This window comes from Schistocerca piceifrons, chromosome 4, assembly GCF_021461385.2.
Source record: "Schistocerca piceifrons isolate TAMUIC-IGC-003096 chromosome 4, iqSchPice1.1, whole genome shotgun sequence".
NCBI lineage: Eukaryota > Metazoa > Arthropoda > Insecta > Orthoptera > Acrididae > Schistocerca > Schistocerca piceifrons.
Window position 1 is genome coordinate 763,233,254 of NC_060141.1, and position 25,727 is coordinate 763,258,980.

General features: G+C 44.3%; 1 protein-coding gene across 1 annotated transcript in view; it reads left to right on the forward strand.

Moving 5' to 3' along the window:
* The first annotated feature begins 58 nt into the window (after nucleotides 1-58).
* Nucleotides 59-25,727, forward strand: part of LOC124796433 (1-phosphatidylinositol 4,5-bisphosphate phosphodiesterase gamma-1) — a 248,485-nt gene continuing 222,816 nt past the window's right edge. Inside the window, exons 1-2 of the mRNA XM_047260620.1 lie at nucleotides 59-568; nucleotides 20,049-20,198. Coding sequence (XP_047116576.1) covers nucleotides 361-568; nucleotides 20,049-20,198 — 358 coding nt within the window. The 5' untranslated portion in view covers nucleotides 59-360. The remainder of the gene's footprint in view (nucleotides 569-20,048; nucleotides 20,199-25,727) is intronic.

The window sequence follows — 25,727 nt, forward strand, 5'->3', positions numbered from 1 at the left end:
TTTTGTTGCATTGCCAAAGATGTTTACAAATTTCCGGGGTAGAGTAGCGATGGTGCGAAAAGCATGATAGTATGAAAGTAGAACTGTCAGGTCGATGGCTGTAAAGGTGTAGACATGTGCTGACTGACTGTCAGGAACCAGGAAAACATACGGAATGTGGTTATCTCAGAACATGCTGCTACGGTTCAGACTGAGTACAAGAGAACTGAAAAATGGATATTTTTTCGTAGGACGCTGAAGACCTGGTGATAAGTTTCCTTCGCGGTTTCCTCAAGTGTTGTGAGACACGATTTTAATGCTTTTAATGGTACCATCACGAAACGTGTTGCCAAGTAGTAGCGTGATATTTTACAATTAATCATGGCTTTGTTGGGTATGCCAAATGGTACTCCCTTAGGCAGCATGATCACGGAAACCGAGCAGATAATTAGTCAGCTTGAACGAGGAACGGTGGTAACAAAGTTTTTCCAGCGCAAGCGACCAGAAAGGAAAACACTAATGCTTCGACGGGAAACTCGGCAATTAGTCTGGGCCCGTACAACAAATATAAGGACATTTGAAGTAGCTGGTAAGAGTTTGTTTATGTTTGATTTGTTTGGTATGACATATCATTTTTGCTTGAAACTGTTTGTGAATGTAGCGCAAGGAGCAATTCCACACGCGATCATATCAAGTTTGTATGAATGGTTTACCTCTGATGCAAATAAAAAGGGTATGCACACACAGTTTTTCCCCTTCTATAGCAGTTCTCTAATGCAAACATAAAATACCAGACCAGCTAGCGCGCCGTATATAAGATTACAGATTCACTATCTGTGTTACTGAACGCCGAAAACTGAAGTCTGAGAGATCGTGTTTAGTTGCACGTACGCACGGTTGCAAAAATCACCTAGGTTGACAGTCATGATCAGCTGCTGAAGGAACTAGAAAACGGCAGCGTTTCTTTATTTTAAAAAATGAGATATTCCGAATACGAAATGGAGCACAATAGTGTATATGTCGAAAAATAGTACTGAAGCGACAGAATTGCACTGTGACGCTGCTAACAGAATGACAGGAAAATAAGCCCATTGTGCTCCTAACATTTTGCTGCTTGATGTAAATACCTTCTGTGTACACTGTTGCTTGTTATATGGCAGCTGAAGTTCGCAGTCCTTAATCTAGATAATATTTGGTAGTTAGTATTTTCATTTGAATCTACAGAAATTCAAAATTTTTAGCTGTGTGTCAGCTCGCTGAACTTTTCAGTCGATAATTCTTGGAAAGATTGTTGGTGGGTTTATAGACAGATTTTTGGCACTCATCAATGTCCGAAACAAGGAATGAAAATGGTGAATCTGAAGATATTTAATTTTTTCAAGTAACAAAACTGGAAAAATTTAGTAATGAAATAGTTAGTAGGGTTTATTGGAAGCACTAGCAGCCATAAGTTGTTGACAAAGATGTAGCATTTTCTCTGAGAGATCTCTCTTTTGGCAACTGATTACTCTTTCTGGTTAGGAGCCGTGCAGAGGTTGTGAAGAGATCAATCGCACTGGGTTGTCTGTTTGGTAGATCCTTCACCTGTGAAAATTTTGTTCGCCAGAGAAGTTTGAAGTAGACAGGTATTTTTATGTATGAAGAGGATGTTTGGAATTAACTGCATTTCTAAAGTCAGTAATGTTATTTCGTTACTTCTTATCTATACTTTTAGATGTCATTGGTATTCCTCTGTTCACCAATGGAATGTGAAGCGCCTGCAGTCAAAATGCATCTCCACCAGGACCCTTTCACTACCAAACTGGTGTTTTTACTTTGTATTGTTGTGATTGTTAAGTGCACCGGTAATCATTCTGACATTTGATGAGAGATTAATCTACAAAGAGCACAACTGAAATGAATGTGGCTGCATTGCCATGAGGAAGACAACACTACCAGAGATCTGCTGCTCTCATCCACCTAACTCACTCGACACTCAGTGCAACGACTGTTGGGACTGATTGTAACTGAGTAATATGAGTAACGTCTCCCATCAGACACCACACCGAGAGTCGGCTTGTTTTGCTCAAGCTATACGAGTCATGTTGTGGAGTGGTTACTCTTGGTAAACCTGCTACTGGCAATGACAATTATTTCCTGTATCTTAAAATGACACTTTAAGCCATCTTTAATGCTGTTATGATTGAAACAGTAAGATTTGCTCAGTGCAGAATGTTTCTAAATGGCTTCTTTGTGGTGTTAACCCCTATCAACGCTATTCAGGAAGAGAGCAAGCAACCAATTTTCTGCATTTTGAGGGGCTATCAACTGCTATGATCACTAGGATTCAGAAAGAAATATAAAATCAAAACTGTCTTTCAAACACTGCAAAAGATAATAGACCTAATCGACATGATTTGGAGTATTTGACATGGCATCTGTGTAGTTTTTCATCGGTATTCTTGTAATCCTGCCACACATACTTGAGAGGCCACCCAACTTTAATGTCTGTCATATTCACGCTTCAGCTAAGGTAGTTGAAGAGTGATGTTTGTTTTGAACAGATGTCTTGCAAGAGTGTTTTTTCACTTATAATTTTACTTTTATAAAGTTTGTTTCTTTAATTCCAGTCTATAAAAACAAAAATTGTCAGACTATTGATTTTAATTCACAGTGAGTATCCTCAGTTCCATTTATAATATATCTTTGTACAATAAAGGCAAAGTGGTATTGTCAAGAGATATAAACAAAATTAGCTTAGCATTATGGAACAGAACTAATAATATAGTGTGAACTGGGCCGCAGTACTAGAGGAGCCAAAATGTGGACAGCGCTACTGTTCACAGCACACATTTAATTTTATAATAAAGGCCAACTCTTTAGCCTTGCAATGTTAGGCAATGTGTCAATTGTGTTTCTTCAGTTATCTTCTACATCCTGGTCATAAGCAAAGCAGCATGTCAAAATAAGTTTCGGGTAGACAAATGAGGAACTGAATGAATGCTCATAACCAGTCATATGTAAGCTCACCAGATAAAATATTAGTCACCCCTTAAAAGAGCACATTTGTCAATTTGTGGTGCTGTAGATGTTATAAAACTAGTACTAGGTTGTCCAGTGACTTTCCACAGTTGACATAAGTCGTGGCAAGGGCAGAGGTGGTCACATGATTAGACAATGTGACACTTCTGTTCAGTGAGTGAGGTGGCACAGTGTTTTGCACACTGGACTCACATTCGGGAGGATGATGGTTCAATCCCGCGTCTGGCTGTCCTGATTTAGGTTTTCCGCGATTTCCCTAAATCGCTCCAGGCAAGTGCCTGGATGGTTCCTTTGAAAGGCCATGGCCGACTTCCTTCCCCGTCCTTCCCTAATTCGATGAGACCGATAACCTCGCTGTTTGGTCTCTTCCCCCAAACAACCCAACCCAACACTTCAGTTCAGAATAATGTTTGTTACTACCTAACAGTACAAGCTCAGAAAATGAGTATGCAGAATGGCTTCATGGCAGCTGTGGTGGTGTGCTGTTGTAACTAAAGTTGTTGTGGATGAGGAGGAGAAATAGATGGTAAGGTGGTGGAAAAGGTGATGCACTGTGCAAATAAAGTTTTAAAGCCAAGTGAGCTGATGGTGTGCAAATTAAGCCAGAGAGACACAATGTGAAGTGAAACTGGAATGTTTAGCCCAAAGGGAAAGTAGCAAAGAGCACACAATAAAAATCTCATTGACATTATGGATAAATATGTTATTAGTCACCAATTTTGGCTATATAACCAATCATACAAGGAAGTACTAACATTGTGGGAATGTGCAACTCATGTCACACAGAATTCTCAGAAAAAAATGTTCTGTATGTAGAATTTGTTTCTAAAAGGTGCCAAAATGAATGAGTTATCATGTATGAACAAGATAAAATAGTGTCAAAAAGAGAATGTTAATTACGAGGGTGATTCCAAAAGTAAGGTCTCCAGTTCTTTAAAAAGTATAAAGAAACATTTATTTACAGTAAACTGTACATAGTTTCCAATGTTGTTGCATCTTTAGTATGCCTGTGTCATACCAGCCCGCCACCATGCTATTGAAGAAACGTCAGATCTCATTTTTCTCCTCATCAGTAAAGCACCTTCCAGCCAAATTTTCTTTCAACTTGGGAGAAAAGTGGTAGTCATTGGGCACTAAGTCTGGACTACGGGGTGGATGTGTGATGATATCCCATCCAAACTGTTGCAGAAGATCCACAGTTTGATGGGCAATTTGGGGGCAAACATTGTCGTGGGGGCGGTTGATGCTCTTGCTCAACGTTCCTCTTCTTTGGTTCTGAATAACCTGTCTGGCCATACCTGTTGGCATTTTTTACTGTCCCAAGAACCGTGAAGTCAACCAACAGTATGCCCCTTCGATCCTAAAACACAGTTGCTGGCAGACTGCTTTGTTTTGAATTTTTGTGACTTGGGAGAACCAGAATGCTGCCACTCACAGGACTGTTGTTTGGTCTTGAGTGTGAAGTGGAAAGCCCAGGATTCATCGCCCTGACTATTGAATCCAAAAGATTGTCCTTGTCGTCTGCGTACCATTGAAGAAATTGGTGGGAAGTTTCAACACACTGCTATTTGTGATCTTCTGTCAGAGTTCTTGGGACTCATCTTGCACACAGCTTCCAAAATTCAACACTTCAGTCAAAGGCTGGTGAATGGTGCTTCTAGAAACCTCAGGAACAATATTGCAGAGCTCATCGAGACAGACCTGCCGATCTTGAAGCACGATTTGTTCAACCTTTGGTATTGTCTCTTTGAGAATTGGTGATCTCTCTTTTCCTTCCTCGTCATGAATTTCAGTATGATCCCCTGCAAACACTCTACATCAGTTGTGGACATTTTTGACATTCATACATGACTCTCCATGCACTTCCATCAAGTGTCAATGAATGTCGATTGGTTAAATGCCTTTTGCACTCAAAAACCAAATAACTTTGCATCTGGTGGTAGTGACTAACGCGAGGTTCATTACAACTGGCTGCCAAGCCAAAACCGAAAGCTCCAGCAGATGTGCAGTAGTTTCTAAAAATTAGGAAATGAAGGATAATAATTAAAGTGCTGAACAGTTTATTTACACAAAATATGAATACATACATATTATACTGCCAGTAAATTGTGTTAATTATAGTGTCTGATGAGTCTTTTCATTCAAAAGTGCCAGCCTATTGTAGTGCTATGCAGGGCATTGGCATATAAATGTTTGGCATATAGTGCTCAACTTTTAAGAGTACCAGGCTGTATGCTATTACTTATATACTCATCTCCTTTCTTTGGAGTGCAAAGGAACTGGCCAAGTCTTCAGTTTACTTTGGCAGATAATGCAGGGAATGACATACCACTCGCACCTGTGTAACCTGCCATAAGGACTAATCCTAACGAGCACTAGAGATTGGTGTAATGTCTTGACAACGACAATAGGTTCCAAACTCAACAGGAATTGCTGCTGTCAGTGAACGCAGGTCTTTCTCAACCACATCCCATGTGAACATTGCTAACGCAACTTTGTGTGTTGGACATTTGAAGTCTAGTACCTTATAGCAGTGGTGTTAAGAAACAGCTGAAATCATTAAAACTGAACGAAGCTCCAGAGCCTGATGGAATCCTTATAAGATTCTGTACTGAATTTGTGGGAGAGTTAACTCCTTTTCTAACTATAATCGATCGTAGACCCCTCGAACAGAAAACCATGCCCAGCAGATGGAAGAAAGCACAGTTCGCACCCCTCTACAAGAAGGGTAGTAGAAGTGACCCACAAAACTACTGCCCAATATCCTTGACTTTGACTTGTAGTAGAATCTTAACACACATTCTGAGCTTGAACAAATGAAATATCTTGAACGGAATGACCTCCTGCATACCGATGAGTGCAGGTTCTGAAACATCATTCATGTGAAACCAAACTTGCTCTTTTCTCATGACATACTGAAAGTTTGGATCAAGGCAGTCAGGTAGATGCAGTATTTCTTGATTTCTGAAAATAATTTGACTCAGCGCTGTATCTAAGCCTATTGTTAAAGTTTGATCAAATGGAGTATCAAGTGAAATTTGTGACTGGGTTGAGGACATTTTGGTTGGGAGAATGCATCGTGTTATCTTGGATGGAGAGACATGGTCAAATGTAGAAGTAACTTCGAGTGTGCCTCAGGGAAGTGTGTTTTACATTAATGACCTTGTGGGAAATATCAGTAGTAACCTCAGACTTTTCACAGATGATGCAGTTATCTGTAATGAAGTACTGTCTGAAAGGAGCTGCATAAATATTCAGTCAGATCTTGATAAGATTTCAAAATGATGCAAAGATTGGCAACTTGCTTTAAATGTTTAAAAATGTAAAATTGTGCACTTCACCAAACAAAAAAAATACTTGGGTGTAATATGTTGTAGAGATACGAAATGGAATGATTACATAGGCAGTAGACTTCGGTTTATCAGTAAAATCCTGGAGAACTGCAATCAGTCTACAAAGGAGATTGAAGATAGGCATAAACTATCCCAAGAAAATCTAGTGACAAAGTTTCAAGAAGCAGCTTTAAATTATTACTCTGGTAATATACTGCAACCCCCTATGGATCCTTGACATAGGGATTGTGAGGACAAGATTAGAATAATAGAGTAGCATGCACAGAGGCATTCAGACAATCATTCTTCTCTAGCTCTGTAACTGAATTTAACGGGAAGAAATCCTAATAACTGGTACAGTGTGATGTACCTTGTGCCATGCACTTCGTGGTAGTTTGCAGAATATGAATGTAGATGAAGATAGCAGCGCATAAAGCTGCAAGGCTTCAGTGTGCCAAACAACACAGAAACTGGTCAGTAGCTGATTGGAGGTGCGTTGAGTGTCCCTAAGAATTGTGAATTTGCGTCTTTCCAATTTCTGGATGGTATCAAATGTGCCAATGTCCCAGTGAGATATTCAACCCACATTACGTGGATGGTGTGGAGTCTGGGGGTGACTCTGCGATGTTTCAGAGTATTTTACATACACTTGGGATTGCTCATTCAAGTTGTCATAAACATGAACTAATGTTAACAGAATCTTCTGTCGGTTCTTGGTAGAACAATATTATAATAAATGAAAAGCACCAGTTTGCTTTTGTTCTACAATATTACAATTATTGTGTTAACCAGTTTTCGGCTTCAAGGCCTTGTAAGCTGAAAATCAGTTAACACAATAAATGTAATATTGTAGAACAGAAACAAACTGGTGCTTTTCATTTATTATGAGCCAATGTATTTATTCAAACATTCTCAGTGACTAAGTGGTGTTCTTTCCTCTTGATTCTTTATGATAAGTATACTGTGTTCATTCCTCACTTCCAAGGTGACAACGGGCTTGTTCACAGGCTCCATGCATACTTAACAGGTTTGCTGAACAATCTGGCACCCTGTTGTATCTTTACTGACCCACTGAATCACCCTGTTCTAAATGGTTCAAATGGCTCTGAGCACTATGGGACTTAACATCTGTGGTCATCAGTCCCCTAGAACTTAGAACTACTTAAACCTAACTAACCTAAGGACATCACACACATCCATGCCCGAGGCAGAATTCAAACCTGCGACCGTTGCAGTCGCGTGGTTCCGGACTGAGCGCCTTAACCGTGAGACCACCGTGGCCGGCACACCCTGTTCTAATCGCACAAAAAATGTCTGATAACATCAGACAAATTTGGCAGCCTTGCATAAAGTGTCATTGGTTAAGTATGGCATATGTAAAGAAACCTTTAGATAATCTTCTTTTCCAAATTGAGGCCATTATTGTAGACAGAGCTAGTCTTAAGTGGCATTCACATGGTGTCTGCTAGGGTGACTGATTTTTGTTGTCTGGTCTGCTTATTAATTTCTCAGGTAATCTTTCTGTTTGGAACAGACTTTCCAGTGTTTCCCACTCAAATACAAATTAAAAGCTGAAGACAAGTAGGTGAATTTCCTTTTCTGGGAAAATGACAGTTTATAAAACATTAAAACCTGCCTCATTTACTACAAAACTCACAACCACCCCCAAGAAAACTGTTCAAAAGGTTAGTGTAGTAACACAGAGGAAGGCAGCAGAATAAAGCTCAAAATCCTACTCGTGCAAAGATGCAGCAAATTTGGCATATGCTACTTTCCCAAAGCTTGCAAAGGAGGGAAAGAAAATGGAACAAAGTAAAGTCAATAGTGGTCACTCCAAAGACATCTTATCCTACCTTCAGCCATATCAGGAAGAGAAATGTTCATGGAATAAGAATAGTAAATAAAATATATCGGGTTTGGGACTTTTGGGGTCACATAATCAGCAACCTAAAATGTGACATTACAGTGGTTGAATTGCACATCCTACAAAAAGAACTGCAATTATCCGTTTTGTTCATTCTCCTGGTGTAAAATAAACCACTTATGACAATTAGAAAAAGGAAAATGAGCACCTAGGCAATATATGTCATAATTCTCCCCCCTCTTCCCTCCCCAGGGGACTCGCCACTCTTAGACGAGTTTGTGCTTGTCTACCAAGGGGCCCCAGCCTCTGCAGCATCTTTTCCTTCGCATGCTTCATGTCTATCATCTTGCTATTCTTTTTCCCGTCCCTTGGGGAACATGTCTGGGATGTTTTTGGGAATGTGTTCTGCATTTTCTGTAGCCTGACATCAGAACAGTGTCTCCACTGTTTGTTTGTGCTTTCTGCACCTCAATTCCTTGTGGTTTTGTGTACTGAAGATGGTCAGTCCTTTGTGATGGTATCCGTTTATTATTCAGAAAGATGTTGATGTAATTGCTGGCCCTGTGAAATCCTGCTCTCACTTACACAATGGCGCTTTGCTTTTGGAGACTACATGTGATTCTCAAGTGCAGCACTTCACTCCTCCACTGCAATCCTGTTCATGTCGAGGCCCATCGAATGCTGAATTCTTCGCTGGTGTTATTTACACTAGGCTGCTTGATGGTCTCACCGAGGCAGAAATCCAAACTTATCTCTCTGATCAGCGTGTCATTGCAGTCCATTGGGTGATGAAAAAGATAGATGCATCCTTTTTCTCACATTTGATAGAGCAGTGCTTCCATCAGACATCAAAGCAGGCTATGAAGTTATCACATTCAGACCATACATTCTGAATCCGATGCGCTGCTACCAGTGTCATTGTTACAACCCACACTCATATGTCATGTTGACTCTGGACCAAATGTGTAACTTGTGGTAGGGATGCTCTAGAGGGCTATTGCCTGCCTTCTTCTCCCCATTGCATCAATTGCAATGATGACCATGCAACCTCCTCCCAAGTATGTCCCATGTATCTCGATGAGTGGGCCACATGGGAGATCCAGGTGAAGGTAAAAGTGCCATACCCTGTCGCTCAGAAGTTATTGGCTAGTCGGAAGTCCTGCATTTTACCATATGGCACTTACAGTACTGTTTTTTCTACATCTCACTCCACGAAGGACATGGCCATGCGGACTTGTGACCTAAATTCAGTACAGCAGTTGCAAAATGGCCAGTGTAAAATGGCAGCTTTCCTGTGTCCTTCTCCTCCAGCTGTGCAACAAGCCACTAAATTTTTGCTCACACATCGAAATCACCTGCAGGTTGGAAAGAATGAAAGAAATACCCCCACAAAGACTTTTTACATCCCTCCAACCCGAATCATCATTGGCCAATCACAAAGGCTTCAAGAAATCGAACAAAGGCAAACAGTCTCCTCTTCAGTGGTATCACCGCATGATATCCTCACCCGGCCGACCTCCCTGTCACTGGTGCACACCGCTACTGTGTTTCTGCCTGGACTCCACAGACCAACCGAGGGAGAATACTAATGCCTCTGTAGATCTCATGGAACAGGGTCCTCTGGCCTATGCATCCTGTAGCAGTGTCTTTGATGGCTGGCGCTCGGCAACCGCAGAGGTGACACGCATTCATTTTTTGCATCCTCCCCTTTCCTCATCATGACTCTCCTCCAACTTGTGGCCTTAGATACGAGGAGGAGGAATTACAGTTGCTCTTGGAATTGAAGGACTGTATTCCCTCTTGTGGGGGAAGTCATGCTGCTGATCTGGGAAGACATACTATTTTCCTGAGTATCCGTCTTCTAGTTGTTACAGTTCAACTTTTCTTTCCTTACTTCATCATTTCTCTTTGTGCCATTTATATCCCTCTGTCATTTGATGTCACCAGGGCAAACCTCCTCTGGATTATTGGGCGGCTCCTTCATCCCTTCCTGCTGCTCTGTGTCTTTAATGTGTACCATCCCCTTTGGGGCACGCCCAGAATCTGTCTCCAACATCTTGGACCGCTATTTCAAACTCCACCCACAGTCATCCTGCCTTCATCCATCGGAAGTGAGCGGAGGGATTTGGCCGATACCCTTCTCTCCTCAGAATCATGAGTGCTACAATACCACTTATATTATGAGGAAGTTAGATCATGCTCTCACTTCATTCCAACCCTCCATCCCAGGGCCAGACAATGTTCACATTCAGATGTTGCAGAACCTTTCTCTTATGGGCAAGGGCAGAGGGCATGTTTCCCAGTCGTTGGTGTGAAGCCACTGTCATACCCATACCTAAGCCTGGTAAGGACAAACGCCTTTCTTCTAGCTACTGCCCCATTTCTTGCACCACCTGTGTTTGCATAATGGTGGAATGTATCATTCATGCCTGGCTGGTATGGTGGCTAGAGTCTCGCAATTTACTAATTGCTGCACAATGTGGATTTAGAGTGCGCCGTTCTGCACTTGACCATCTCGTCTTTTGTCAACCACTGTCATGAATGGTTTTCTGCAGAAACACCTGGCTGTGGCCATGTTTTTTGATTTGGAGAAAGCCTATGACACTTGCAGGAGGACTAGTACCCTCCATACTCTGTACATGTGGGGCTTCTGAGGCCGCCTGCCCCATTTCTTTCACAAATTTTTATGAGACAGAGTTTTCAAGATGTGTGTGGATTCTGCCTTGTTGGTCACCGTATCCAGGAAAAGGGTATGCTCAGGGTTCCATCCTAAGCATCATCCTCTTTGATATCACCATTGATCCTATTATGGCCTGTCTCCCGCCAGGCATCTCTGGCTCCATTTTCATTGACGATTTTGCCAGCCAGTGCAGTTCTCCACAGAGTTATCTCCTTCAGTGACATCTTCAGCATTGACTCAATCATCTTTCCTCGTGGAGCATCAACAATGCCTTTCACTTTCCCACTGACAATACCATTTGTATGAATTTCTGGTGGCACAATTGCTTTCTTCCACCATCTTTACATCTTGGGTCCGTTGCTCTTCCATTTGTTGAAACTATGGAATTCCTGGGGCACATACGCAGTAGGAAACTTTCTTGGCCCTCCCTTGTGTCTTACCTGGCCACCCACTGTACACGGTCCCTCAGTATCCTACATATCCTCGTCAGTACTTCCTGGGGAGCAGATCAGACTACCCTCCTCCATTTTTACCGGTCCCTTGTCCATTCGAAACTAGACTACGAGTGTTTCATTTATGCATCTGCACATCCGTCCATCTAACTCTGTCGCAATATAATCCACCATCCATTTGGCCACTGGCACCTTTTACTTGCTGAGAATCTTTGTAGAAGCTGCCAAACTACCACTGTCATGCCGATGTGATTTTCTCCTCAGCAGATATGCATGCTGTTTGTCTGCCCTGCCTGGCCACCCATCATGTGTCCCCTTCTTCGATGACTCCTTTGGCCACAAGTATGGGGCGCATCCCTCTTCTCTGTTACCTCCTGGAGTTTGCTTTTGGCTATTGCTCCAGCAGCTTAACTTCTTGCTACCTGCCTCTTTCCCAATGGGTGTGAACCTTTCACCACTTTGGCTTTGTGCAGCAGCCCATGTTCACCTTAGACTTCATTCGCTTCCTAAGGATTCTACTCCAGACAAGCTCTATCACAGTAAGTTTCTTGATCTTTGCAAGGAACTTTGTGAAAGTACCTTTGTGTACACTGAAGGCTCTCAGACTGACCGTGAAGTCGAGTGTGTTTTCGTCATTGGCACCGACATTTTACGGTATCGGAATCTGGAAAACTAGAATCATTATTTACAGCGGTGCTCTTCAGCCTGTATCAGGTCATGCAGTACATCCAGAAACACAGGCTTTTCCATTGTGTTATCTGCTCTGCTCACTCAGTGCCTTTCAGAGCCTCTGTTTACCATTCATCCCTTAGTGCAATGGGCCCAGGGAAGCTTTCACTTACTCGCTCTTGATGGGGCCACTGTGATGTTTATGTGAGTCCCTGGTCATGTATGTCTGACAGGAAATGAGGCTGCTGCTGCTGCTGCTGCTGCCACCGCCAAGGGTGCAATCCTTGTACTTCAGCCTGCTAGTTCTCCCATTCCCTTCGATGATTCTGTGTTGCCGTCTGTAAGCAGCTGGTGTCACTTTGATGTCACCACTGCTTTTCCCTTCATAGGAACAAGTTACAGGGAATTAAACCTCTCCCAATAGCTTGGCTGACCACCTCTCGGCCCTCTCACTGCAAGGAGATTATTTATGCTAGGTTACATATTGGGCACTGTCATTTTAGCCATTGCCATTTGTTAATGGTGACCCCCCCACCACGTTTTACTCATTGTCATCAAGTTATGACAGTTCACCATTTTGTAACAGAAAGCCCTTTTTTTTAACCATTTATGTTGTAATTTGTTTGCTGTCTGACTTATCGACTGTTTTAGCATACGAAGCACAGGCTGTTGACCACGTTTTGCTTTCTATCTGTCGTAGCTATATGGCAAAATACATTTAATCTTTAATTGAAGACCTCTGTTGTCCTTATGGTGTATTTTATTGCCTTTTCTCCAAGAGAAAGTCCCTTTTTATAGCTGTCTTTCCTTCTATCGGTTGGGCTTAAAGTGTTGTCGCTTTTAACTCTTTTTGGTCATCGTGTTCTACAGAGGCGCATATGACCTTAATTGTTTCTGTAGTACATGAATGGTTTCAAGTACCACATGAAAGAATTGATGCCTGTAGGGGTAAGTGTCGGATTACAAATTTGCAGGTCTATAACTTATTGCTCTTTCATCTCTGTCAGTGATTTGTTAATGTGAAAGATGCAATGTTGCACTGTGCTTCGAAGTCCATCTTAAACTGCAGATCCCCATGAAACTGGCTGGAGAAGTAAGTTCAAAGATCTGAGAAAGGCAAAGATGCCACTAGCACCATGTGAGCACTCCCCCTCCCCCCCCCCCCCCCCCCTCCACACACACACACACACACACACACACACACACACACACACACACACACACACACACACACACACACACAGAAAGCCAGCTGGGCTGCTTTCACAAGCACCTTCAACAGTTTTACTCCTTCTTCTGTTGTCTGGGGTAGCCTGCGCCGGCTATCTGGCACTAAGGTCCACTCGCCAGTTTTTGGCTTGATGGTCGCGAATGACGTCCTTGTGGCCCCGGAGGATGTCTCCAATGCCTTCGGCCGCTTTTTCGCAGAGGTTTTGAGCTCCGCTCATTACCATCCTGCCTTCCTCCCCCGCAAACAGGCAGAGGAGGCTAGGCCACCTAACTTCCGCTCCTCGAATCGTGAAAGTTATAATGCCCCATTCACCATGCGGGAACTCGAAAACGCACTTGCCCGGTCACGGTCCTCCACTCCAGGGCCCGATTCTATTCATAATCAGATGCTGAAGAACCTTTCTCCTGCGGGTAAAGGTTTTCTTCTTTGTACTTACAATCGCATCTGGACTGAGGGACATGTTCCCGCATGCTGGCACGAGTCTATTGTTGTCCCGATTCCTAAACCGGGGAAGGACAAGCACTTGCCTTCCAGTTATCGACCCATCTCGCTTACCAGCTGTGTCTGTAAAGTGATGGAGCGAATGGTTAACTCTCGTTTGGTTTGGCTGCTCGAGTCTCGACGCCTACTTACCAATGTACAATGTGGATTTCGTAGGCGCCGCTCTGCTGTTGACCATCTGGTTACCTTGTCGACCTTCATTATGAATAACTTCTTGCGGAAGCGCCCGACCGCGGCTGTGTTCTTTGATTTGGATAAGGCTTACGATACCTGTTGGATGGCGGGCATTCTCCGCACCATGCATACATGGGGTCTTCGCGGTCGCCTCCCTCTTTTTATTCGTTCCTTTTTAATGGATCAACAGTTCAGGGTACGTGTGGGTTCTGTCCTGTCAGACACTTTTCACCAGGAGAATGGGGTGCCACAGGGCTCAGTTTTGAGCGTCGCTCTCTTCGCCATAGCGATCAATCCAATAATGGATTGCCTCCCAGCTGATGTATCAGGCTCCCTTTTCGTGGTCGATTTTACCATCTATTGCAGCGCGCAGCGTACACGTGTCCTGGAGCACTGTCTTCAGCGTTCTCTTGACTGTCTTTACTCCTGGAGTGTCGCCAATGGCTTCCGTTTTTCTGCCGAGAAGATGGTCTGTATTAACTTCTGGCGCTACAAAGAGTTTCTCCCACCGTCCTTACGACTCGGTCCCGTTGCTCTCCCATTCGTGGAGACAACAAAATTTTTAGGTCTTACATTTGACAGGAAACTTAGCTGGTCTCCACATGTGTCATATTTGGCTGCCCGTTGTACCCGTTCTTTAAATGTCCTCCGTGTTCTCAGTGGTATGTCGTGGGGAGCGGATCGAACCGTCCTACTTCGTCTATATCGGTCGATCGTCCGCTCCAAGCTGGATTATGGGAGCTTCGTATACTCCTCTGCACGGCCATCCATCTTACGCCGCCTCAACTCCATACAACATCGGGGTTTACGACTTGCGATCGGAGCGTTTTATACTAGTCCCGTAGAGAGTCTTCATGCTGACGCTGGCGAATTGCCACTCACCTACCAGCGCGATATACTGCTTTGTCGGTATGCCTGTCGGCTACTGTCAATGTCCGACCACCCGTCTTATCGTTCGTTTTTTGACGACTCTCTCGACCGTCAATACGGGTTGTATGTCTCTGCCCTGCTACCCCCTGGAGTTCGCTTTCGTCGCCTCCTTCAACACCTTAATTTTTCACTCCCTGCAACCTTTTGAATGGGCGAGAGCCACACGCCACCTTGGCTCCAGGCTCAGGTTCACGTCCACCTTGACCTCTGCTCGCTCCCAAAGGAGGTTACCCCCGGTTCAGTCTACCACTCCCGTTTTGTCGAACTTCGTTCGAAGTTCATTAATATGACCTTCATTTATACAGATGGCTCAAAGACCAATGACGGGGTCGGGTGTTCCTTTATTGTCGGGGCACAAAGTTTCAAATAATGGGCTCCATGGCCATTGTTCGGTCTTCACAGCTGAGCTCTTTGCCCTCTGCCAGGCTGTTCTTTACATCTGCCGCCACTGACATTCTGCTTATGTCATCTGCTCCGATTCCCTGAGCGCCATCCATAGCCTCAGTGATCCGTATCCGGTTCACCCTTTCGTGCACCGGGTACAACGCTCTCTTCAGCAGCTGGTGGACGTCGGTTCTCCGGTTAGCTTTATGTGGGTTCCTGGCCACGTCGGTATCCCTGGGAACGAAGCTGCAGATGCCGCGGCCAAGGCTGCGGTCCTCCAGCCTCGGACAGCTTCTTGTTGTGTCCCTTCGTCGGATTGTAGCAGGGTAATTTGTCGGCGCATTTTATCGCTGTGGCATGCCGATTGGGCTGCACTTACGGACAACAAGCTTCGGGCCTTGAAACCTCTTCCCGCGGCTTGGACGTCCTCCTCCCGCCCTTCTCGGCGGCAGGAGGTCGTTTTGGCCCGGTTACGCATTGGACACTGCCGGTTCAGCCATCGCCATCTGTTGACGGCTGCGCCGGCGCTGTTCTGCCAATGTGGGCAATTGCTGACGGTCCGCCACATTTTAACGTCCTGTCCGGATTTTAATACACTGCATCTTGAGCTTGGCCTGCCATGTACTCTAGATGCCATTTTAGCGGATGACCCAGGAGCAGCTGCTCGCGTTCTTCGTTTTATCACTGTGACAAACCTCTCTAAGGACATTTGATTATGCTGTTTTTTTAATCCTATGCCGGTCAGTCTGTCTTTTATCGTGTTTTCCCTTTTAGTTGTTGTTTTTAAACTTGTGCCTCGCAGTGCATTCTTAACGTAGGCTGGGCGCTAATGACCATTGAAGTTGTGCGCCCTAAAACCACAAAAAAAAAAAAAAAAAAAAAAAAAACACACACTCACTCTCTCTCTCTCTCTCTCTCTCTCTCTCTCTCTCTCTCTCTCTCTGTGTGTGTGTGTGTGTGTGTGTGTGTGTGTGTGTGTGTGAAAAAATCGAATTCTTTCTTCTCAGTCAAGTAAGACTAGTCGTTAATGTAATGCAAGGACTGTAAGTATCACACTATTGAAGCATGTGAACTGTCCATTTTAGTTTCACCTCATGTCAAATACTGGCGTACTGACAAAAGTCTCACAGTGTGTTTACTGCCATATGAAATTTGTTGTTATCAGTTAATCATTGTTTTAAACCTACAGTGGCGTTCATAAATATAATACTAGAAATAGAAATGCTTTACGCTACCCATCAATCAGGCTTAGTCTGCACAAGAAGAAGTGAGGTAATCAGCCATAAAGATCTTTGGCAACTTATCCAGTGATGTGCAGAATTGAATGGATAGTAAAATTAACTTCAGACACAAACTGAAATCATATCTGCTTGACAACTCCTAATCTGTAGAAAAATTTATGGAAGTGATGTAGTGTGAGATTTATTTATTTTTGTGTGTGTGTGTGTGTGTGGGGGGGGGGGGGGGGGGGTGAAACCGATGTCCGGAAACATACCATTTCCATGCTACAACCATTTGAAAACATGTTGGTACTGTAGCCACTTTTACAAGTAATTGATTAGGCGTTACCCAGTACATCGCTTTTTTACAATTCCACTAATTAATAGCCAAAGAAATTGCTTTTGTACTCATTGATAGGTTCTCTTCAACATGATACAGTATGATCTCTTCCAGTTCAAGTATGCAGTGCCTCCGTGGGGCACCACAATCACATCTGTCGATAGTGAGAATAGCCTTTCTTGAAGGTGTTGCATAATTGTGGTGAAAAAATATAAAGGTGGCGAGCAGTTCTTCTATTACTGGGAGCTCTGCTATTCAGAAGGATCATGTTGGTGTATTTTGCGAATGTGTACTCAACCATGTTGCTATAACACTCGCAGACATTTGAATGAGGCTCAAACCAGGTCAGAGGGGTAGGATAGATATCAAACAACATCAGCCAATCCACAGACGAATTAGAGCATTTGAAATCGGTATTTCAACAACATGGATATTCTGCACATCAGGTCAGTACTGCTTTAAGGAGGAAAAAACGTGACTACCCACAAGATCAAGAGGATAAGGAGGTGTTTAAGTCCAGAGCATTTCTCCCATATGTCGGAAACATTTCATCGAAAGTAGGCAGAATTTTAAAGAAACATCGTGTGAAAGCAATCTTCCAGCCGCCTACAAAGACTCGTGCTCTTCTGGGCTCAGCCAAGGATGATCTGGGATTACGGAAGGCTGGAATTTATAAAATACCCTGCGAGTGTGGGAAAGCCTACATTGGTCAAACCACTCGCACAGTACATGACCGCTGCGTTGAACATGAGCACCACACTCGCCTTTTACAGCCCAGTAAGTCGGCCATAGCCGAACATTGTATTTCCACAGGACATACTATGGATTATTTGGCCACGAAAATCTTGGCCCCATCGAGATCCTTCTGGGATTCAGTTGTGAAGGAATCCGTGGAAATACGTTTAGCGGAAAATCTCATTAATCGTGATGGCGGCTTTTTATTGAATAAGGCCTGGGACCCGTCGATTTCTTTAATTTCAACCAAAAGAAAACATTTTATGGCTTCTGAGATGTCGAGCGACAAGTAATTTTAATTTTAATATTGAAATTTTGCATTTTATTGTTTTGGACACGTCTGCGTGCGTGTTTTACTTTTTCACGCATTCATTTGCGCTCCATAGATGCAATAATATTGTAGAGGGCCTTGGAATCAACAGGTGGCGCGCATGCTACGGTTACTTGCGCGTGCGCGCCTGCGGCACTTTTACGTATAAATAGAGCGACTTGCACTAGCAATCTCCAGTGTCAAACACTCGCCTGAAGACGGCTGTAAGGCTGTCAGCCGAAATATCATGGAAAGAAGTTGATGAGATCCGGCTGCAATCCCGAAATCTTGTGGAATATTCGATACGCCGTGAAAATTTCAAGAGTCACTCTGTATTTGTAAAACTGACTAGCTCTGTATCAAAGCGAGAGATTGAATTTATGATCCCTGCAACATGCAAATAACCATCTGACTGACTGACATCCCTCTGCTGCCTGTTATTTAAATAACGGGGCATTCACTGAACCACATATTCCATAAAAATGCTATTGTGTTGGTAGGTAAAGGTTATTTATCATTTAAAATTGTGTTGTGTTCTCTTCATGTCACATTTATGCACAAATGTCTCCTGGCAGTGCACTGCTCATTGCTTCAATCATTTATCACTATTGTATTCAGGGGAACTTAATTGTAGTTGTATACATGTCAGCTTTAACTGAAGCATCAAAAGTCAGATGATCCAATTGAGAGGAAGGGAAAAATGCAAAAGATTAAAGTAACGAAAAAAGTAACAACTTATTTAAAATTATGAACTGATAACACACAATTCTTGCACAGCTGCTGCATGTCCTGTCATAGACACCAGTTTCTTATTACACTCGAAGTTAAAGAAAGAAAGAAAGAAAGAAAAAGAAAAGAAAAGAAAAATCGCCATGAAGGGATTAACCGAATGGGACAAAAAATTGGTGGAAGTGATGTACATGTACAGTCAAACAAGTGATTACAATTTCAGAAAAATTGGATGATGGAGAAAGAACTTCACAAATTGAGAAAGTCAAAAAGGTGTTGGTCCATTTCTGCCCCTTATACAAGCAGTTATTAGGCTTGGCGTTGATCGATACAGTTGTTGGATGTCCTTCTGAGGGGTATTATGCTAAATTATGCCCAGTTGGCACATTAGAACATCAAAATTCCGAAGTGGTTGTAGGTTCCCTGCCCATAATGCTCCAAATGTTCTCAATTGGGAAGAGATCCGTTGACCTTGCTGGGCAAGGTAGGGATTGGCAAGCATGAAGACAAGCAGTATAAACTGTCGCTGGACGTGGGCGGGCATTCTCTTGCTGAAATGTAAACCCAGGATGGTTTGCCAGAAAGGGAAACATAGAATATTGGCAACGTATCACGTAAGTGTGCCCCAGATGACAACCAAAAGGGTCCTGCTATAAAAAGAAGTGGCACCCCAGGTTGTCAGGCCATGTGGTGGGTGACTGTCAGGCTGGTATTCCACTGCTACCAAGGGCATGTGCAGACAAATCTTCAGCTGGAATCTCATTGACTGGACCAGAATTGTCTTCAGTGATGAGTCCTGCTTCAAATTGAACCACAGTAACAACCGAAGACGTGCTTGGAGATGCCCTGGACAGTGTTGGGATTCCAACCGGACTCTTGCCCGTCATATGACCTGGCAACCAGAAGTGATAGTCTGTTGCACCATTTCCTTTCATAGCAGGACAGTGCTATGTCTACCATATTCTATCCCCATTTTGTTGCATGGCAAGTCATCCTGCACTTACATTTCAGCAAGAGTATGCCCACCCGTATAGAGCGAGAGTTTCTACTGCTTGTCTTCATGCTTGCCAAACACTACCTTGGGCAGCAGGGTCGCCGGATATCTCCCCAACTGAGAATGTTTTGAGCTTTATGGGCAGGGCCCCACAACAAGCTTGGGATTTTGATGATCTAACACTCCAGTTGGGCATAATTTGGCATGAAATCCCTCAGGGGGACATCCAACAAGTCTGTCAATCAGTTCCAAGCTGAGTAACTGCTTGCATAAGGGTCAGAGATGGACCAACACAATATTGGTGTGCTAAATTTGAGAAGCTCTTTCTCCTGAATAAATCATTCAATTTTTCTGAAATTGTATTCATTTGTTTGTCTGTTCATGTAAGTTGACATCTGTTAACTATTTCCATCCCATTTGGGTAATTCACTCATGATTAGTTTCTTTTAAAAAGAGTTTACAAGGAGGAGATGTGTGTAATAATATCGTTTTCTTTGTTGCAGTGGACTTGAGGGAAGTAAAAGAGGTTCGCATAGGAAAAAACTCAAAGGATTTTGAAAAATGGCCAGAGGAAGCAAAGCGAATGGAGAATTTAAAATGTTTTGTTATATATTATGGCTTAGAATTCAGACTGAAAACACTATCAATAGCAGGTAATAAATTTTCTGTTATTTTGTTAATTATATGTGCTTGCATATTTTTTGTTGTAGCCATAGTGGCTTTGGTTGAAGAAAAAAATTATCAGAGATAAATGTAACCTTTAATAAAACAAGCTCATTCAGCTCTCTTTATGCTTCACTTTCAGTGCAACTGCTGTACACTTATATAAAGACTGAATTTGAAGGTTGATTAATGGAAAGATTTCTTTGGCTCTTACCATGAGATACTTTGGGATCTTCAAAGTCTCACATGTGTCCATGGCGAGAATGCCCTTGCTGTTAATGTACCACGTGTGAGACAAACATTGTGGTCTCCTTACAGGTCCAAGGGTTAGAATAGCCCCAAGGTATTCCTGCCTGTCGTAAGAGGCGACTAAAAGGAGTCCCACACATTTCGACCTTCATTTGATTGTCCCATGTCGGGTTTGACCGCCATTTTTCAAAATTTTCCCGTAGAGTGAGCCAATTGGGAAAGGGCACCTTACATGGTCATTGTGTCCATTTTGCATTGAGATCTTTAGCCAACTTTCTCGTTGTCGCATTGCAGTCCCACCCATTCTCCATCTCTTGGGCGAGGACACCTTCCTGGGTGTGTTTTCCACCATGCACTATGCAGTGTCACTTCCTGTGCTGACGATGCCCATGGACTTCTTTGCACCTGATATCCAGCGTGGTAGCCAGTCCATTGTGGTGGGGCTGCCATGTACCCTGCTGGTTGTAGCCCCCTGACAACACAGGGATTGCTCTGCTGATGCCTGCACCTTTAACTCCCCACGTATGCCAACGAGTAGACGCCCATCACCCTGGGGCATCGGGACTCCTGGCAATGGCCATCCTGCCAGGTGGCCTTTGGTGTGGTAAGGTGGTGCCCATGGGGAGGGCTCCCGGTCGGAGTGGGTGGTATCAGGGTGGATGACATGCCATGAAGTGTAATACGTCATCTCTTGCTGGTGTTCTGCTGCCAGCAGTATCTAAGTGGGCAACTTTAATGCTAAGAAATATCACCCAAAGTCATTCCCCTCCCTGGCCACACCATGGGAAGAAAGCTAGGCTTAAGGATGGCAGTGAAGCTTAATTGACCCGGTACCTCGTATGTATGAGAGTTGATGGGGAATCTTTCATGTCCATGAAGACTCAGTTTTTTGTGGAGCATTTGGAGGACAAGTTTGGGGAGATGGAGGGCTTGTCCAAAATGCGCCCTGGGTCAGTTTTGATAAAATCAGCATCCTCTGCCCAGTCACAGGCATTACTTGCTTGTGGCAAGTTTGGGGATGTTTCTGTTACCATCACACCACATAAGAGCTTAAATATAGTCCAGGGTATTATAGTCTACAGGGACCTTCTTTTGCAGTTTGACGATTAGCTGTGTGTCAGTTTAGAGCAGAGAGGTGTTCATTTCATCTGGCGTGTCCATTAGAGCCCAAGGGATAACCAGGTTGCCACCAGTGCCTTCATATTGGCCTTTGAGGGTGACACATTGCCCGAGAAGGTCAAGGTGATGGTCTACTGTTGTGACGTCAAGCCATATATCCCTCCCCTGATGCGGTGCTTTTAGTGCTGGAAGTTCGGTCATGTCTTCCCACTGTTTACTTCCAGCCCTACCTGTCGTGATTGTGGATGTCCATCGCATCCCAATAATACATGTGCCCCACCTCCCATCTGTGTCCACTGCGGAGAGCGTCGTTCACCTTGATCGTCAGACTGCAGAATTTTACAGAAAGAGAGGAAAATCATAGAATATAAGTTTGTGTTTGTGTGTGTGTGTGTGTGTGTGTGTGTGTGTGTGTGTGTGTGTGTGTGTGTGGGGGGGGGGGGTGGTTTGAGGTTTTCGGGCGCTAAATAGCATGGTCATCAGTGCCCAAATGCATAGGCTAAGAGGAATTTTTTGAGTGCCTACATCCTGTGGCTATGGCCACCTCATATGCCACCGCTACGAGAACAATTGGAGAACAATTGTCGCCCCATCAGTTCCTTGAATTCCTGTTGCCTCTCAGAACTGGGAGACACCACTTGCCCCCTTGACGAGGGGGTGGGGGGGGGGGGCACTTCCATTCCTGTTGCTCCTGCACCACCCAACCTTTGGGGATTTCAGTCCCCACTTATGAGCCAGAGAAGCGTAAGTCGTCTTCGGCTTCTCTCGCTAGTAAGGGGTCCCTTGGGTCACTCCCTTCCCAGGTTTCTGCTAGTGGGAAAGATGACACCCGCCAGTGGCAGAAGAGCCCAAAAGCAGCTGGTCATAGGGCTTCACGCTCATCCTTAGTCTCGGAGACTGATTCAATGAAGTCCTCCCAGCCAGGGAAACCCAAGGAACAGCACAAGAAATCGAAAAAGAAGACCCATAAGAACTAGGAACTTGCGATGGCACCCACACCACCGCTACCTACAAGCTCTGCATTTGAGGATGGAGATTCTGGCTTCCACTGAGGACCTGGATCTCGCCGTACCCTCAGACACAATGGATACAGGCTGCTCAGGCAAATAATCAGTGGCAGCAGATGACTCTGAGATGTAAACTGCCCCATTGAATTTTCCATGCCTTCCCATTCTCACAATGACGTCATCCCCCAGTCGAATTGTGCAGGTTTTTTCCATGGTCTGGCTGAGCTACGGTAACTGTTAAGCTTTACACCTGCTTTCTGCATTGCCCTCCAGGAAACCTGGTTCCCAGCAATGCGGACCCTTCCCCTCCGCGGGTATAAGGGATATTACAGGAACCGTAGCAACTGTAATTGAGTGTCAGGTGGAGTTTGCCTTTGTGTCCTAAACTCAGTCTGTAGTGAAACTGTTCCCCTTCAAACCCCTCTTGAAGCTGTGGCTGTCAGAATATGGATGACGCAGAAAATAACTGTCTGCAATGTATATCTTCCTCCAGATGGTGCAGTACCCCCGAATGTATTAGCTGCACTAACTGATCAGTTCCCTAAACCTTTCCTACTTTTGGGAGATTTCAGTGTGGCTCGAGGTAGTTACTCGGTCATTGATTTATCAATTTACAGCCCAGTACTTTTCCCATCTATCCACTGGAGAGCACATGACATCGTGTGTGGTAGTGACCACTTCCCCATCTTCCTGTCATTGCTCCAGCATATGTTGACTCTCCCTCACATAGTAATATCGATTTGATTGTTGAGCAGGTGACTACCACAATTGTTTCTGCTGCAGAAAACGTGATCCCTCGCTCTTTAGGGTGCCCCCAGCAAAAGACAGTTCCTTGGTGGTCGCCGGAAGTCGCCGAGGCAATTACAGATCGTCAGTGAGCTCTACAGCGACATAAGTGACTCCCTTCCCTAGAGCATCTGATAACCTTTAAGCAGCCCCGTGCCCGTGTACACCAGCTTATAAAACGATGGAAACAGGAGTGTCGGGAGAGGTACGTGTCGACCATTGGGTACCATACGTCACCTTCCCAAGTCTGGACAAAGATCAGACATCTTTTTGGGTATCAAACCCCAGCAGGTGTCCCTGGCGTTACTTTCAGTGGCATGCTATGTACCGACGCAAATGCAATTGCTGAGCACTATGCTTTAGCCTCTGCGCCGGAGAATTACCCCACAGCCATTCGCCCTCTCAAACTTTGGATGGAAAGGAAAGTCCTCTCGTTCACTACACACCATAGTGATCTGTCAGGGACGTATCTGCTGCAGTTCCCACTTGCCAAAACATCGCAATGGATATTTGTCGTCAAACCCCCCCACCCCTCCTTGTATCAGCTATCTGGATGATTTTGTGCTCATATGGCCCTCCTTTGAGAAACATCTGCAGAACTTTTGGCTTCTATTTCAGACTCTGCCAGACATGGGTCTTGTGTGCAATCTGGATAAGTCACTCTTCTTTCAGCACACTGTTGAACACCTTGGGCACGTCCTTTCTCATTGTGTGATCCAGCCGATGAACAGTCACCTTGCTGACATTGATGCTCTTCCTTGATCCACTAATCTGAAGGAGCTCCTAGCTTTTCTAGGCAAAATTGTTGATTATCATAAATTCATCTCACAAGCAGCTACTATTGCGCATCCTCTTAATCAGTTACTGAAAAAGGCATGCTGTTTGATTGGATGTCTGTGTGTGACCAAGTGTTCACAACTTTGAAGGACAGTCTTTATTTAGCCCCTTTCTTCACCACATTACAACCAGATAAGTAGCTTGTCTTGGTCACTGGAATGCCCCAGTTTGGAATGGGGACTGTGTTGGCCCATTGCAATCTTAACAGTTTGGAGCATCCAATAGTGTTTGTCTCAAAGGTGCGCAACACAACACAGAGAAATTATTCCCAAATTGAGAATGCTGTCACTATTATTTATTCGATCAAGAAATTTCATGTGGTTTCACGTGGTTTGAAGTTCGCTTTGCCGTTGACCACAAGCCATTAGTCTCCCTCTGTAGTCCCTCAGTCTATCTAGCAGACAAAATGGTTCCCAGGCTGCACTGGTGGGGCCTGTTCCTCAGCTGTTACCATTATGAGATTTATTTCCATCCAACGGCTCAGCACTCCAACAAGGGTATTTTCCAACATCTTTGTGTAGGTCCTGACCCTGTCTTCAACTAGGAGGAAATCCTTTGTTTTTATCTCAGTGAGAAAGCTCAGCAGGCAGTTGACAGCTTTCCTATCATGAGGTCAAATACTGCTCACGCTATAAGTGCAGATCCTGTTCTCTGCCAGGTGTGGCAACATATCCAGTGGAATGGCTGGAATGACCTGCAGCCTGAACGTTGTTTCTGCTCCATAATTATTTTGTACTGCATCCCAGAGTGACTTTTGTTGATGGTGTAATCTTCTTGATTACGGAACACACCATGCCGTGGGGGGGTCATTATGACTTCCCTCAGGTGGGACACACTGTGGCTCTTGCATCACAGCCACTGGGTGGGGTCAAGGACAAAAATGTGTGCACGCCACTGAATCTACTGGCCTGTCAGTGGGGTACCTGGACATGTAATTGCTGCTTGTCCGAAGTGTGTAGGTCACAAGACTGCTCTGCGGTATTGTTATTCATTGTGGCTGGTGCCCACACAGCCCTGGGAATGTGCCCACTAGGATTTTGCTGGCCCATTCTGGGACACATTTTGGTTGCTCATCATTGGTGCACACTCCAGATTCCCATACATTGTTAATTGCTCCTCTGTGACAGTGAAGTCTAGTGCGTGTGTACCCTCACCTGCATCTTTACCATTGAAGGTCTTCTCTGCAATGTGGTGACAGAAAACAAGCTGCAGTTCACCTCTCAGATCTCTCAAGACTTTCATGTGCAGAATGGCATCCACCATGTTGGGGCACCACTGTTTCTCTGCAGTCCATTAGGAGGCAGAACACCTCATATGGACCTTCAAGATGCAGATGGACTACATCTGGACACCCCAGTAGAAGAGGTACTCACGCATTTTGACAATTCTTACAGGTCAACTCCTTTTGGCAAGAGGAGCCCAGCAGAGTTACTCCAGATGCACTAGCCATGCGTAATGCTGCACCTCATAACACCAATCCCTCACTTGCTTCTTGCACTGCTATCAATGCACTGCACTCCA